This window comes from Artibeus jamaicensis, unplaced genomic scaffold, assembly GCF_021234435.1.
Source record: "Artibeus jamaicensis isolate MK-2021 breed Jamaican fruit bat unplaced genomic scaffold, CSHL_Jam_final contig_548, whole genome shotgun sequence".
NCBI classification, from domain to species: domain Eukaryota; kingdom Metazoa; phylum Chordata; class Mammalia; order Chiroptera; family Phyllostomidae; genus Artibeus; species Artibeus jamaicensis.
The window spans coordinates 9,363,113-9,378,263 of NW_026521883.1; the positions used below are offsets into that span (position 1 = coordinate 9,363,113).

The following is a 15,151-nucleotide window of genomic DNA, read 5'->3' on the forward strand; positions in this document are numbered from 1 at the left end:
GATACAACACTTACTAGGTTCTTTCTGGATTACCCATTGTCATGACTGAAATCTGAAATCTGATCAATTTACCAAATTTCACACCATGAATTAATCCACATGAGCACACACAGACATTTACATGAGAAATGGACATTTACACAAGTCACTTTGTGTCAGAGGACAGCACTCTCTGTTCTCCCCATAAGAGAAGTAGAACAGCCATCCAAATGCTGGATCCCTCGTTTGCTGCTAGAGCCTGTGACATGGACTGCCTCCACCCAAACACATTCGCAAAAGCTGAGAACAGCAGATGTGTACTAGCTATTTGAATCTCAAAGAGAAAACATCCTTCATCACTGGACTTTCTCTCTTCCCCCTGGCCTAATAAACTGAAATTAACTGATTTCTCTACTTTAATAGATACTTGCTTTTCACTGGCCTTTTCCAGATAGGCAAAAGAAACCACTCCATACTATCTCAATCTTGGCTAGGAGCTTTAGCAAAGGCATTAATTTTTTTTTTAACCAAAGTAAATGAACTCCATATAAATAGGCTTTAAAGACTATTTATTACATAATCAAAATGGAAAGAGATTTGGGGTTATAACTCTTAAAAGTCCTAACTCTGTAATTATTTGTAAAAGTAATTGTGAAAGTCTAATTTTTTCATACCTACTCCCTAGGAAAAAAATCAGTTTCTGTAAATTTACAGCGTAAAAAGAAAAGAGGGGACACACAGTTCTTTTTTTCCACATTAGCTCTAGCAACCAAAAAAAAAATCGCTTACCCCATTCCAAACATCTGACTGCAAAGCTAAAGCCTCCTAAATCCTGATGGAGAATGTCTCCGGTTTTATTTATTTATATATATAAATATATATCCTACTCTGAGCTTGTTTGAGACTGGGTCCTGCCTGGAAAAACAAATATAAAAACACTGAATCCTTTAAGTACTATACCAACTGGGAGCTACTGAACCCAATCAACCAAAAGGGGGTGCAGATTTTGAGGCTGCAAAAGAAAACCAGCTCAGAAACGTGAAGACATCCCCCAGGATGAGCTGTTGTTATACAGTTACAAGGTCAGCGCAAAGTGTAAAGCACTGAGAAGCTGTCTATTCCAGGGTGAGTTTGTACTCGGGCTGCTCAGAATTTCCACTAAGCTTTAAATTATGCTATTCATCACTGAGCAATGGAGAGCCATCAACCCTCAAGTCTCTTCCACACTTCCTCTCTGGTGTCTCTGCAAATAAGACACATTTTACTGCCACCAATGAACTAAAGACAGACTTTCACAGTCTAACCATGAAAAGAAGTTTCCAAGTTACTCTGTCATCTTCTCATGTGGCTCCAACTGCGTATTTTGGATGCTGAGGTGGGTTCTTATAAACTTGTAAGGTTCTTGTAAACTTTCTTATCATGACACACAAAACAGCTTCATAACCTGAACTCTTGCAGCTCCTGGTATTTTTCTCTAGGCACATACACAATCTGTCCAGGTGGAAAAATCAATCCAGAGTCTTCTGTGCTCAGGCTGTCATTCAAACACAGAAGTATATAAACACCCCGCTCCCCACCCCCGCCACCATTTATAGGTTCTCTACCTTCTGCCTTTCCGTGTTATTTTGGTATTAAGAAAACCAGACAGTTCCAGCTCAGAATTCAAGGTGCTACGTACTGCTTGGTGAACTATTAACTACATAATGAACCCAATGTGGCTTCATTAACAGTACCAGGGTCTGTAGGAGGGCAGGGAGTTTTTTCCCTAAAGAAGTGCCATTAGCTGTCCTTTCCAATCTCTCTACAGAGGTTGAACAGGAAAAGAAAGTGTGCACCACCAGAACAAGAATCGGGCGGGTTTTCCCTGGGAATCCAGAGTGATCAGGTCCCACAAACCCAGTGCCTTGAGCTATGCAACAAGCAGGGTTCACAGCTGAGTGAACATCAATGCATAATGAGTGGAGGCATTTCAATGCAAATAAAAGCTGAATATGAAGGATTAAAGAAAGGGGAAATTAATCTTTTTCATAACACAGGTCACTTTTTTTTTCTCCCTTGTGCTCTTTTTTAAGTCATGCACACGACTGCTGGAGGGAATCCAACTTCCCCAGTGTGGTGGTGCTGCTTTATAAAAAGCAGAACATACACATTTAAGAGCATGAATTTCCTGAGGATGCCAGCAACTGAGATTCTGACAGCTCTTCTGAACAGCCTCAGAAGAAAGGGCTTCCCTAAGTGGGGCCAGACTGACTAGTAAAAATCTCTTTTCAAAATAAGCTCCGATTTTTTCCCAAAGCTCATAGCTTCCTGGGGTGTGGATGGTTTAAAGGGTTTAGGTTCAACATCTGGGAGTATCTGGATGCAATTACTGAAGGGATTTTATTTTTTGGTTTGTTTCTAATTGCCCCAACAAAAAAGTGATACTTTTGCAATACCAATAAAATAAATAGGGCAGTTTCATGCTGCTTTAGCAGGTGGCTCCATCTCTTCCCAGTCTGATCTTCTTATGCCTAATGTCTCAAACCAAAAAACAAAATGACTGCACCTCTTTGGGTCATCTCTTCAAAAAAAAAAAATTGCCAGTGAAGATTACTCAGCTTTTGATGATGTCAGACTCACTTTAAGAGATGATGGACTGGTACAGAAAACTTGCTAAAAAGCTTTCTGTCTCACCACAGTCTGTATCAAACACAGGATTCCTCAGACATTCAAATTCTCTATTAGGCTATCATTTGGGGGGGGCAGAGCGGGGTGGGAGGCAAAGAAACGTTAAAATTCAAGTGCTCCCCTGCCCATTGTTAACCTAGGTTAAATTTTTCCAAACTACAAAACCCAAGCCCAAGAGAGGAAATTAATTTCCAACTTGTTCCTTTCTCTTCCAATACCACTCTGAGAAAAAAAACTCTTAAGACCTAGAATTTTTAAAATAGGTTTTTATAAATAATGTATTCAAAGATTTTGACCCACTACTTAAAGTAAGAATCCCACTCTTTAAGAAAAATATACAAGTTTTGGTAAGAGTTTAAGTACTGAGATCTCATCTTCTCATACTGATGGCCAAGCCTTGAGATTTCTACTGCTTGAGATTCCAAAGGGCCAGTGTATAACAATTTTAGTACACAAAACTCCACTATGCCGCATAGGTCCTTTCCTCCTGGGTCAGACAGCTTTATTCTGCTTCATTAACCCCTTCTTTGCGCCTTGATGGATCTTGGAATCCAGTTTCCCTGTAAGGGAAAAAAAGAAGCCTCGTTATTTATTTTTTATATTTGCAATGCAAATCTTTCATGGCCTCCCAGGTCTTCTGGTTACTGTGTTCCCGTCACATTCAATTATCTTGCTTCAGGACTCAGACACTTTCAAACTTCAGAGCCTCATTCTATGAGAATGAGGAAGCAGTGGGAACACCACAGAGAGACACAAAAGCATGCACACAAACACAAGTATTCGCCTAAAGAATCTAAGTTAATATTTCTAATTGTATAGCTACAAGAAAAGAAATGTCACCTTTTCCACAGTGTCTAATACTAAGATGAGTTTTTAAAGAATATAAACATTTAATTTTAAAAAAAGGGCATTTCACACAGTGGGAAACCCATTCCTCTGACCTGTTAACTGGCTGAGCATAATGCATGAACCTCCCTCACAATGAGAAAAGCAGTTCAACCAACTCACCCCTATCCTGCCTCAGACTTAATAGGGGGAGTGACCTGAAACAGTGGAGTAGAACCCACATGAATGCTTTACTGACAAAGGGCCCCTATCACCAGCTAAGAAGGGCAAAGGTCATAGGCTGTATGACTCTTCTAAGTGTTAAAGTTAGAGAACAAGCAACTTTCCTGTCCCAGGTGACCCTAAGAAGAGGTTCTTCACTGCTGTGGTGTCTGACCTCTGACTCCTCAGATTTATGAGGACAGAGTTTGGTTCAGTGGTAGCAGCCTTAGGAACCATCCATCTCATGAAGGGAATCTTAATAGAGTTCCTTCCTGTCTGTCTGGCCTGAGAAAAGAGCTTGCAGGTTGCTTTTTTAAAAAAAAAAAATCTCATTTAAGTCAGTAGCAATGCTGATGCTGGAAACAGAAACAATTAAATTGAACATCAGCCGCAGCACTTAAAAAAAAAAAAAAAAGGAAGCCTCCCTGTACTACTGCACCACATGCCCATACCTACAACCACTGCCCCTCATATGCTGTCACTTTCATTGGCTGCAGCAATCAAATGTAAGAGAGCACTAGCCTAGGAATCTTAAGACTCATGTTTTAGTCTACCCTTGTCTGATATTAACTAGCTGTGTGACCTGGGCTGGGGCAAGTCATTTTCTATCTGGACTTCAATAGTCTCATTTGTCCAATTAAGAATACATATTGTGAGCACTGCACAAAAAAACTGTGAGAAAAATAACCTCAACCTAACAAGTTTCCCTGTTTTCTAATTCCACCTCCCCACCCCCACCTCTAAAGGGCTACACCTACATTTGGAATACAATTACTTTCTTTTCTGGCTTCAGAAACCTTCACTAAATGATACCCTACATGCCATCCACAATGGTCACAAGGCTGTTGATTTTAATTTGGGCCTTAGAGCACAGGGTATTCCCAAGGATTTAGAAGTGCTTTTATCCCCCAGGCTGCCTGGTTGAAGATACAAACATGTGACAGCAATCTGGCAAAAAGCCCTAATATACGGCAAATTTGTCTTTGTATCCCTAACACTACCATAGTGGCAACCAAATGACAGGTGCTCAATAAAGTTTTTTTTTCTTTTTAATCCTCACCAGAGAATATGTTTACTGATTCGAGAGAGAGAGGAAGGGAGAGACAGAAAGAAAGAAACATCAATGTGAGAGGAAACATCAATCAGTTGCCTTCTGTATGTGCCCTAACAGGGGAACAAACCTACAATCTAGGTACCTGACTAGGGATTGAATCCACAACCTTTTGGTATATGGGACAGCGCTCCAACCAACTGAGCCACGTGGCCAGGGGTCAATAAATGTTTTCATCAAATGAATTAAACAAAGAAGGCAGACACTACAAATTTCAAAACCTTTACATGATAGGTCACACTATTAACCAAAAACAGGTATCAGATAAACATAAGCGTACCCACTATAAAGGTGGTGGTACCCAGAGGCAGAGTCTGTGTCTCATCTAGCTTTTTAGAAGAAGGCAGGGCAGAATTTAGAATTCCACCTAGGACTCCAGGTCTCTGGACTTCTAGTTCTCTTTACTGAATAAGTTAGAAGAAACAGGTTCCAGTTTTGGGCGTGAGACTACCTAGCTGTATAACCTGAAGATCACTTAACCACTCTTATCTTTAACTTTATCAATGCTAAGAAACTGGACTATATATCACTGAAGCCCCTTTCCAGCTCTATGATATTGTGTCCTAAAAATGAAATGTAAATTAAAATGATGTTTTTCAGGCAATATAAAAAAAAGCAAAAAGCCTAGAAAAAGGTAGGAAACCTAGAAGCAAAAAGATGTGAGCAAAATGTAATTCCTATAAACCTGTTTACTCAACTAAAAAATAAAAGGAGGAAAAATTCCTACTAACTTGTAAAGTTGTTGAAAGGATTACAGGTAACATTAAGTGTTTTCTATATAGCAACCACTGTGCTAAGTATTTTACATACACTAAGTCATTTAATCAAATAACTAATTGAAATACATTTGTTAAAATGCCTCAGAAGCTCAAAGTTCTCTGAAAGGTAAGGGTAAGAGTTGTGTTTCTTAGTTATGGCCTCAGTTTTACTTTTAATTTACCATGTAACTCTAGGCAAATCTTTTCATTATATTTATTTCAGATTCCTCATATTAAAAAAAAGAGACATTACTTTCTCCACACTCTCAAAGCTTTACTATATAGAACTTTCCAAATATAATTTTCAGAAACCTCCAGTCTGATTATGAAAACCCTCATGTAACACCAGCTCAGGTAAGATGAACCCATCAGAGCAAAGCGCTCAGCGGTAGGCAGACTAATCTCTGGCTTCAATGACGATTTCATAAAATGGAAAACTAACAGGAGGAAGGAGATATAGAGTAACAAATATTTCCAGGACATTCCCAGTGATTCAGAAATTTTTTTATCCCCTGTTGCCTAAAAAAACCCATACATGTGCCATCAATTTGTGATTGTCTTACAAATAAGGACTTCTTTGCATTTCCTAACACCTACCACAGTGACTGGCAACAGAAGCAATTCTTGGGTCAGCTGTGGACAGTGAGGACAAAGGATGGGGTTTGTGTGAAGAAGCAGTAATCATGGCTGCCCTTGGATTACATGAATTCTGAACTCAGAGTTCTAGTTCTGCCTGGTCTTTCAAGACTTAGGACCTGGGCAGTTAAGTACAGTAACGCACAGTACACTCTCTTAAAAGCAGAGTGATAATGCTTATTTTCTGTATTTTCCCAATCCTTTCACATTTAGTACCTGCATCATTTTAGTGTTAAACCACATCCTCAATCATGGTGGCTAAAAGAAAATCATGTGCATGTGCAGCAGATGGGCAAGAAGTTGAAAGGGGAAAAATATTTGTCATCTATCAATAGAGCTCCCGTAGGGATTTTCACATGCTTTGCATAAAATATAAGGCAGTATTTGCATGAATTTATAGAGCATGTAGTTCACTTAAAGTTAAAAGATTCCTTTATCTTTTTAAATATTCAACTATATATTCTACTATACTTAACTATTTTACATATCCTAATTTGAGCAGACACACAGCCAAATGATACAATATTGCACATTGCTCTTTTCTGAATTATTTCAATTTCAAGAAACACAATTATCCCCAGGTCAAGTAAGCTCAAGTTTATATGGCCAAGAACATAAATCAAAATATAAACTTTTAGCTGAAGGCATATATATATATATATATATATATATATATATATACACACACACACACACACACACACACACAAGTGATACGACATGGAAATGGGATGTAGTCTGTAAGTTTATTTGCAAGTCAAAAGTTTAGAACTTGGAATATATTTCTCATAGAACTTATCTACAAAAGGTGGCTAGGTCCCTAAGCCACACCACAAAAATAAATAAATAAGTAGATAGATAGATAGATAGATAGATAGATAGATAAAAATTAAGCCATAGTTATGGCTGTAATTTAAGTGGAGGAGTAATGTTATTCATACTATGGAACAGAACTTAACCACTTCAAGTAACAATATATCTTGAATAAACCATGAAGCATTCCAAATTAAGAGCCAACTATGTATTTTTTCCCCATGGCAATGGGATTAAAGACTTTCCCAGCTTTAAACTACTAGAGGTGGCCCCTACAACCTAAGGCAAGGAAGTTCTGGCAGAGTGTAAGGTTTTCAGAGATGGTAAGATTGAATGAAGGGTAAAGGAATAGGGAGTTACAGAGAATAGAAATTTTATACCAAGCTAAATTCTCACTCTGGCTCCCTCTCAACAGAATTTTTTTCTGAGACAAACAGGGATTGATAAGCCTGTTTTTTTCCTTTTTTAAAAAATAAATTTTCACTACTTATTGTTTCTGACCACTGTTTTTCCCCTTGTCTGGTCCACAATGGAAGAAGCTGTAGACTCATAATTTCTATCTAGCCCTGTTGTCCCTGAAATAAACATACAGCCCATTTTGGCTTTTTAAAGCTTTTAACTAACAGAAACAATGGGGAAAATCAAGAGGTTATTAAAGCTGGTTCCCTAAGAGCATCACTGTCCCACCCCTATTAAACCTTATGGAAAAAAGTGAAGGCTGTATATGTGCTGAAGGTGAGTCTCTGTCTAGACAGAGAAAGTAAAACATTTCAGAGAGTATCTAATCTCTGTTTACACAGAACATTTTCTCACAGGAGCTTAAGCAGCAGATAAAAACTGAGATAGAGGAGGAAGCTAAGAAAAGGTAACTGGGTAACTTTAGTTCACTTTGAACTAAAGATGAAGATGGCAGTGTACCTGGCAGAGGAGCCCTACCACCATATTCCCCTCCTCCTACCAGTGTTGCTACCAGAGCCCAGAGTAAGGTGAGACTGAAACAGGAGGAGGAGGTAGAATGCCACTACCAAAAAAGAGGGAGAGGAAAAGAGAAATTTAAATCCTATATAGTGAAAAAGAGGAAAAAAGAATTTCCAGGGCCACCTGGATACCAACTGATGTATAATCTGAAGCAAATAATTTGTTTAAATTAAGAGCAACTTATGTTCAGATTTTCAGATTTGTAGGAAACTCAAAAACGTACAACACTTAAATTATGAGGTTTGCCTGAATTTTATAGTGAGTATACCTTAACCTGAATTCATACTCAAAGAATTTCATTTTGTGATTGAAAGCAGTATTACTCAAAGTGTACTCAGTTGACCAACGACATCAATATCATTTGTGAGAAGGCCTAGAAACCTGTCTATATAGGTTTATAAATGATTTTTATGTGCATTATAGTTTAGAGGCACTTCTCAACAGAACAGATTTATAAAACGGCTAGTGGGTCTCCAAGGTACCAGGTGAGGCAGATCTGTGTATAGCTAAAGACAATGCTCACCCAAGAATCATCCAGTTTACACTATGGGAAAGCAATGTCACAGAGGCACAAAACAGTAACTGATGTGAGCAAATGGGAGAGTTGTTGATGCTGTTTCTGAAGGAAAGTTAGGCCGGGAGAACACCACTATATGTTTCTTGATACTGCTCTGAAATAGAAAAGGCTGCTGTAGAAGACAGAAGAAGAGAAGACAGAAGTTGAAGAAAAGTTGAAAGCTGAAAGATCTACCTAAGGAGTGAATATACAGACATATAACTACAAATACATAGAAGCAAAAGTTACAGAAAAAAAATCCTCAAGAGGTTTTGAAGAGATGAAAAGTAAGAGGGTCAGGGCAAAGCTCTAGGAAGTGATGCCTCCAAAATAGATACTCAAGAATAGACACTTAAAAAGTTGTCTTATTCTTAGACTGAATGCTGAGGAACAATGAATAAATGACAATGCTGCCACTGGCGCTGGCTTACTACTTCCTTTAATGAGCAGCATAGCAGAACAAAGCATACTCTCTGGGTTGACAAATAGGATTTCAATGTCCTGGGTCCTAAAATTGAAATTTAGAGTGATTCACTAGCATGCCAATAATTGTGGATCAAGGTTCACTTTGGAAAGACTCTCCTGTAGTTAACCTGATATTGAAGTTATCAATAAATATAATTTTATTAATCTCCCAACACTTGAGATGCTATAGAAGAGGGTAAAGAGAGAAAAAAAATTAAAGTTAAACAAGTGAGATGCAAAGTAAAAAAATTAGACCATCGAAGTTTGTCACTTACAGATTTTTGGATTTCCTTTAATAGGAAACTTCACAATCATTTCCTGGGGATTTGTGCAGATGAAAACAAATGGAGAATCAGATTCTTGACTCATGTCTGGGTACTGTGAAATATAAAAATAAAAAGTTCAGTCTGTTTGGGACAAATTTTGAGTTTCAAAAAGATCATTCACTGTCCCAGATTTCACCTCGACATGCTGGTGCCAGTATCTTCAGTTCACACTCAGATAAAGAAGATTATGCTCAACAAACAAGAACAGATCTTCACCTTTCCCCAGGCCTTACCACAGTTTATTGTCTACCATTTTGACTTCCTATAATGGGAACAACTTATTTAAAAAAAGGATGCCTGAGATTTTCCCAGTAGAATAAGAATTGACTGTTCCTTCAACATAGGTGTGAATTGGGAGATTCAGAGGTCTCTTTTAAGAACACTGGGCACCACTTAGGTTCAACTCAAGTGAAACACAGGAAGATTTAAGAAAAATAGAACATCTGTAGAAATTCTGCTAGAAATAGTCAATGGAGCCCTTCTCTTACTAAAGGGAAGGAAGATGATTCATTCTGAAAGGTATGAACATGGAGAAGCTGTTTTGCTGGATGTGTTTTAGATAGGGTGAAAAGGTAACTGATAGGGTGATTCTGAAAATTACTTAGAAGCCTCCTTTGGATCTCTTAACACAAAACAAAACTGGGTGAGTACTTTGGACTTTTATTCCCTCTGCAGAGACAGACACAAAACTTAGAGTAAGATTATGCTGACCATGCAATTGCAATTTAAGAAACTGGGGACTGGCAGAAAGCACTCTCCAGCAATGCCCAATTAACCTGCTATTTCATTATTCCATACCTTGAGATATCTTGTATTTAGCATGTTCAACAATTATGACTCATACTTCGTGAGCATGGGTCAGGCTACATTACCAGAGGCAACTTCATCCTAGTAATTACCATCAAAAGTGTGAAATTATTTTCCACTCTTATTCACCTGCTAAGATGTGTCCTTCACAAATCTAAGGCTCTAAAGTAGAAATGGAACATTCAGTAAGAAAATTCAAATTTCACTGCAACAAGTGGAAGCATGAACAGTTAAACTTCTTTACTGGCTAGGTGGTAAGTAATGCTGTGGAGAAAAAAAGGATTTTAAACAGCTTTTGGTCCTGCCAACATACCATGACTTTTCAGTATGGGACAGGTGTGGCATGTACTTTGATTAAAACATAGCTTAATATCAAGTATCAGCCACAATTACATTCACAGGAAAGGTCAAAATGTTCATGGTAGAAAAGAAAGACTAAAGATGGGAGGATAAACCCTCTTCTTTCTTTATCCCCTAGATCTTTAGAACTCAAAGAAAAGTAGGGTCCACCTGTTACTGCTGGGGTGCAAATAAAACCAGAGGCTGCTATCAAGATCTTTAAACCTAATTTTACAGAGGCCAAAGCAACAGTAATCACAATTAACATCTCTTTACTTTTCCTGCTCTCTCTTCTTTGTGTTAGAATGTCAAGGCAGAAGGTAATGCTGCCAGGACTTCACAGGCTCTGCTTTTTCAAAACTACAAGCCATTTCAGCTACTCTCTCCTTTTTTATCTGCATCAATAAACATTCACTTGGACTTCTGGCCAAGATGGAGGGACAGGTAGAGATACATGTTGCCTCATCACACACCCAAAAGAAGAACAACACATTTAAAGAGAAAAAATAACAGAACTGCCAGAAAACTGAACTTTATGGAAGTCCAACAACCAAAGAGTTAAAGAAGAAACATTCATTCAGACAGGTAGGAGGGGAAGAAATGGGCAGCTGGGGCAGAGAGGACCCACAGCAAGGCGGTGGGTGGTTGGTTGACCCAGCGGTCCCACATTTGTGTTCAGGTAACTGGAAAAGACAACTGGGAAGTGAGACAGACCGCACATCACAGGGTCCAGCACAGGGAAATAAAACCTCTGGTATTAAAACCTGTGGGGGTTCCAGCAGCGGGAGAAACTCCCAGCCTCACCAGAGAGTTCATTGGAGCGACTCACAGGGTCCTATAATGTAAACAAGCCCACCCACCCAGGAACCAACACCAAAAGGGCCCAATTTGCTTGTGGGTAGTGGGGGAAGTGACTGAAAGCTGGCCAAGAGCCCAGCATGAGGCACTGTTCCCTCTTGGACCCCTCTCCCACATACAGTATCACAGTACAGCAATATGGGTTGCCTGGCCCTGGCAAATACATAAAGGTCTACCTCTTACTATGTAACAGGTGCCCAAGACAAAAAAATATAGCCCTAATGAAAGAACAGAACAAAGATCCAACAATATAACTAAGCAATGAACAGATAACCAACCTATTGGATGCAGAGTTCAAAACACTGGTAATCGGGATGCTCACAGAAATGGTTGAGTATGGTATGAAAAATAGAGGAAAAAGTAAAGGCTATACAAAGTGAAATAAAGGAAAATGTACAGGGAACCAACAGTAAAGTGAAGGAAACGGGGGCTCAAACCAACGATCTGGAGCACAAAGAAGAAATAAACATTCAACTGGAACAGAATGAAGAAATAAGAATTCAAAGAAATAAGGAGAGGCTGAGGAATTTCCACAATAACTTTAAATGTTCCAACATCTGAATCATAGTGGTGCCAGAAGGAAAAGAGGAAGAGCAAGAAATTGAAAACTTATTTGAACAAATAATGAAGGAGAAATTTCCCAGTCTGGCAAAAAAAAAAAAAAGACTTCCAGGAAATCCAGGAGCTCGATGAGTCCCAAAGAAGTTGGGCCCAAGGAAACAAACACCAAGGCACATCATCATTACATTACCCAAGATTAAAGATAAGGGGAGAATCTTCAAAGCAGCAAGAGAAAAGAAGACAATTACCTACAAAGGAGTTCCCATTAGACTATCAGCTGATTTCTCAAAAGAAACCTTGCAGGCAAGAAGGGGCTGGAAAGAAGTATCCAAAGTCATGATAAGCAAGGACCTACAACCAAGATTACTTTATCCAGCAAAGCTATCATTTCGAATGGAAGGGCAGATAAAGTGCTTCCCAGATAAAGCCAAGTTAAAGGAGTTTATCATCACCAAGCCTTTATTATATGAAATGTTAAAGGGACTTATCTAAGAAAAAGAAGATAAAAAATATGAGCAGTAAAATGACAACAAAATCACAACTATCAACAACTGAACCTAAAAAAACAAAAACAAACTAAGCAAACAACTAGAACAGGAACAGAATCACAGAAATACAGATCACATGGAGAGTTATCAACAGGGAGCGAGAGGGGGGAGAATAAGGGAAAAGATACAGGGAATAAGAAGCATAACTGGTAGGTACAAAATAGATAGGAGGAGTTAAGAACAGTATAGGAAATGGAGAAGCCAAAGAACTTATATGTATGACCCATGGACACGAACTAAGAGGGGAGTGCGATGGGAGGGGGGAATTCGGGTGGGAGGGAGTGCGGGGCAGAGGACAATAAGGTGGGGAATGGGACAACTGTAATAGTACAATAAAATAAATAAATATTCTCTACTTAATTAACCTCATTAACAAATATACTTTCTGCTATAAAACAAACTCTCCAGATCTCACATTCTCCTCTAACTACTTCCCCATTTCTGACTCCCTTTAATAAAATTCATTAAAAAATTACCTGTACTCCCTGTCTTAAACTCCTCTTCTATCTTTTCTTGAATTCACTATCAACAGGCTTTCACTCCCATCATTCCACCGAAACTATTCTTGTAAAGGTCACTGTTCTTTTCCAAGTTTCTCAATTTTCATTTGAATTACTTATCTGTAGAACCTGACAAAATTCTTCTCTCCCTCCTTCTTGGAACATATTTCTCACCTGGCTTCCAGCATAGCATTCTCTTCCTACTTTTGTTGCTTTACTGACTGCTCCTCATCTCCCCACCCTTTAAATGTTGGCATGCTTCAGGGGTCAGGTCTAGCCTCTTCTCTCCTGGATTTGTAACTATGAGAAGTGATGGATGTTAATTTATTGTGGTAATCATTTTCTAGTTTATACATATATCAAATCCTTATTTGTATACCTTAAATTAATACAATGTTATATATCAATTATATCTCAATAAAACTAAAAAAAAAAATAAAAATAGAGCCCTGAAAATGTATATCAAAATGAGAGATGCACTAACTAGCATGGATATTATTAAAAAAACAAAAACAAAAATATGGACAATAACAAGTGTTAGTAAGAATAAATACTGAAACCCTCATACACTGTTGGTGTGAATGTAAAATAGGGCAGCTGCTATGTAAAAACAGTTTGGTGTTTCTTCAAAAACTTAAACACAGAATATGATATGATCCAGCCAGTCCACTCCTAGGTATATACCCAAAAGAACTGAAAGAGACTCCAAAGATAGATATTCATAGTAGCATTTGTCACAATAGCCACTAGTTTCCACAATCCAAATGTCCATCAGTAGATAAATGAATAAAGAAAATGTGGTATACACAAAGAACAAATATTATTCATCCTTAAAAAATAAATGAAGTTCTGATACATGCTACATATGAATGAATCTTGACAAATAATGCTAAGTGAAATCAGTGAATGGGGCTTATATTGTATGATTCCCCTTATACAAGGTCTAGCCCCCTTTTTTATTACAAAATCTTTTATTACAAAATCATAAGCATGAAATTCTGTAACAAAACACTATCACACCAAAACACAGCATATGACATTTTAGGTGAAATGTTCAAATTAAAACTATAAATTATTACCCTACGAACCACACTCAAGCAGGCGTTACTTCAGCCATACCCTGTATGTGGTACTTAGAATAGGCAAATTCATAGAAATGGAAAGTAGAATGGAGGTTCCCAGGGGCTGAGGGAGAGAGGCAGAGAAAGAAGGAATTATTACTTAATTAATGGGTAAAGAGTTTCTGTCTGGAATAATAAAAGTTCTGGAGCTGGGTGGTGGTGACAGTTGCACAACACTGTGAATGTACTTAATGCCAGTGAATTGTACACTTTAAATGCTTCAAATGGTAACTTTTATATTATAGACATTTTACCACACTAAAAATAAAATAAAGTAAAATAAAATAAAATAAAATAATAAAATAAAATAAATCAAAGTCCTGGATTTCCTTCCCAAACCTGTTCCTCTCTTAGTCATACCCTTTTAAAATAAATAGCGCTGGCTGGTGTGGCTCAGTGGACTGAGTGCCAGCCTGTGAATCAAAGGGTCATTAGTTCAATTCCCAGTTAGGGCACATGCCTCGATTGTGGGCCAGGTCTCCAGTAGGGGGTGCATAAGAGGCAACCACACATTGATGTTTCTCTCTTTCTCCCTCCTTTTCCCTCTCTCTAAAAATAAATAAATAAAATTAAAAAACAAAAAGAAATAAAATAAATAAATAGCTATTCCATCCTTCTAGTTGTTCAGGCCAAAAAACCCACAACTGACCCACTGGGAAAGCCTGTCAACCCAACCTTCAAAAGATATCCAATATTTCACCATTTCTGAAGACCTCTACAGCTACTTCCCTGGTACAAGCCATCATAATGTCTACTTGGATAATCACAATAACCTCCTAATTGGTCTCTCTGTTTTGGCCCTTAACCCCCTCTTGTCTATTCTCAAAACAGCAGCCAGAGCAATTAAAAAAAAAAAAATCAGATCATGTGACTCTGCTTAAAACTCTCTAAAGGCTTTTCATCTCAGTCAGAATGACAGCCTAACTCCTCTCCATGACCTATAGGTCCCTAGACAATCTCGGCCCCATTTCCTTTCTGATGCCTTTTCCTACTGCTCTCCCCATTTTCCTTTCACCCCAGCCACTCTGGCTTCCTTGCTACTCCTGCCTCAGGGTCTTTGCACTTGCCTATTTCCTCTTCC

At 38.3% G+C, this 15,151-nt stretch overlaps 1 protein-coding gene across 3 annotated transcripts in view; it reads right to left on the reverse strand.

Moving 5' to 3' along the window:
- Positions 1-2,904: 2,904 nt before the first annotated feature.
- The window catches only part of TRIP4 (thyroid hormone receptor interactor 4), a 63,050-nt gene continuing 50,803 nt past the window's right edge, over positions 2,905-15,151 (reverse strand). For 2 of the 3 annotated variants that reach the window (XM_037155743.2, XM_053670139.1), the window contains 2 exons: positions 9,286-9,388; positions 2,905-3,206 (listed from right to left, as the gene is read on the reverse strand). In XM_037155743.2, coding sequence (XP_037011638.2) covers positions 3,139-3,206; positions 9,286-9,388 — 171 coding nt within the window. In that variant the 3' untranslated portion in view covers positions 2,905-3,138. The remainder of the gene's footprint in view (positions 3,207-9,285; positions 9,389-15,151) is intronic. The other variant, XM_037155744.2, reaches the window with a different exon arrangement.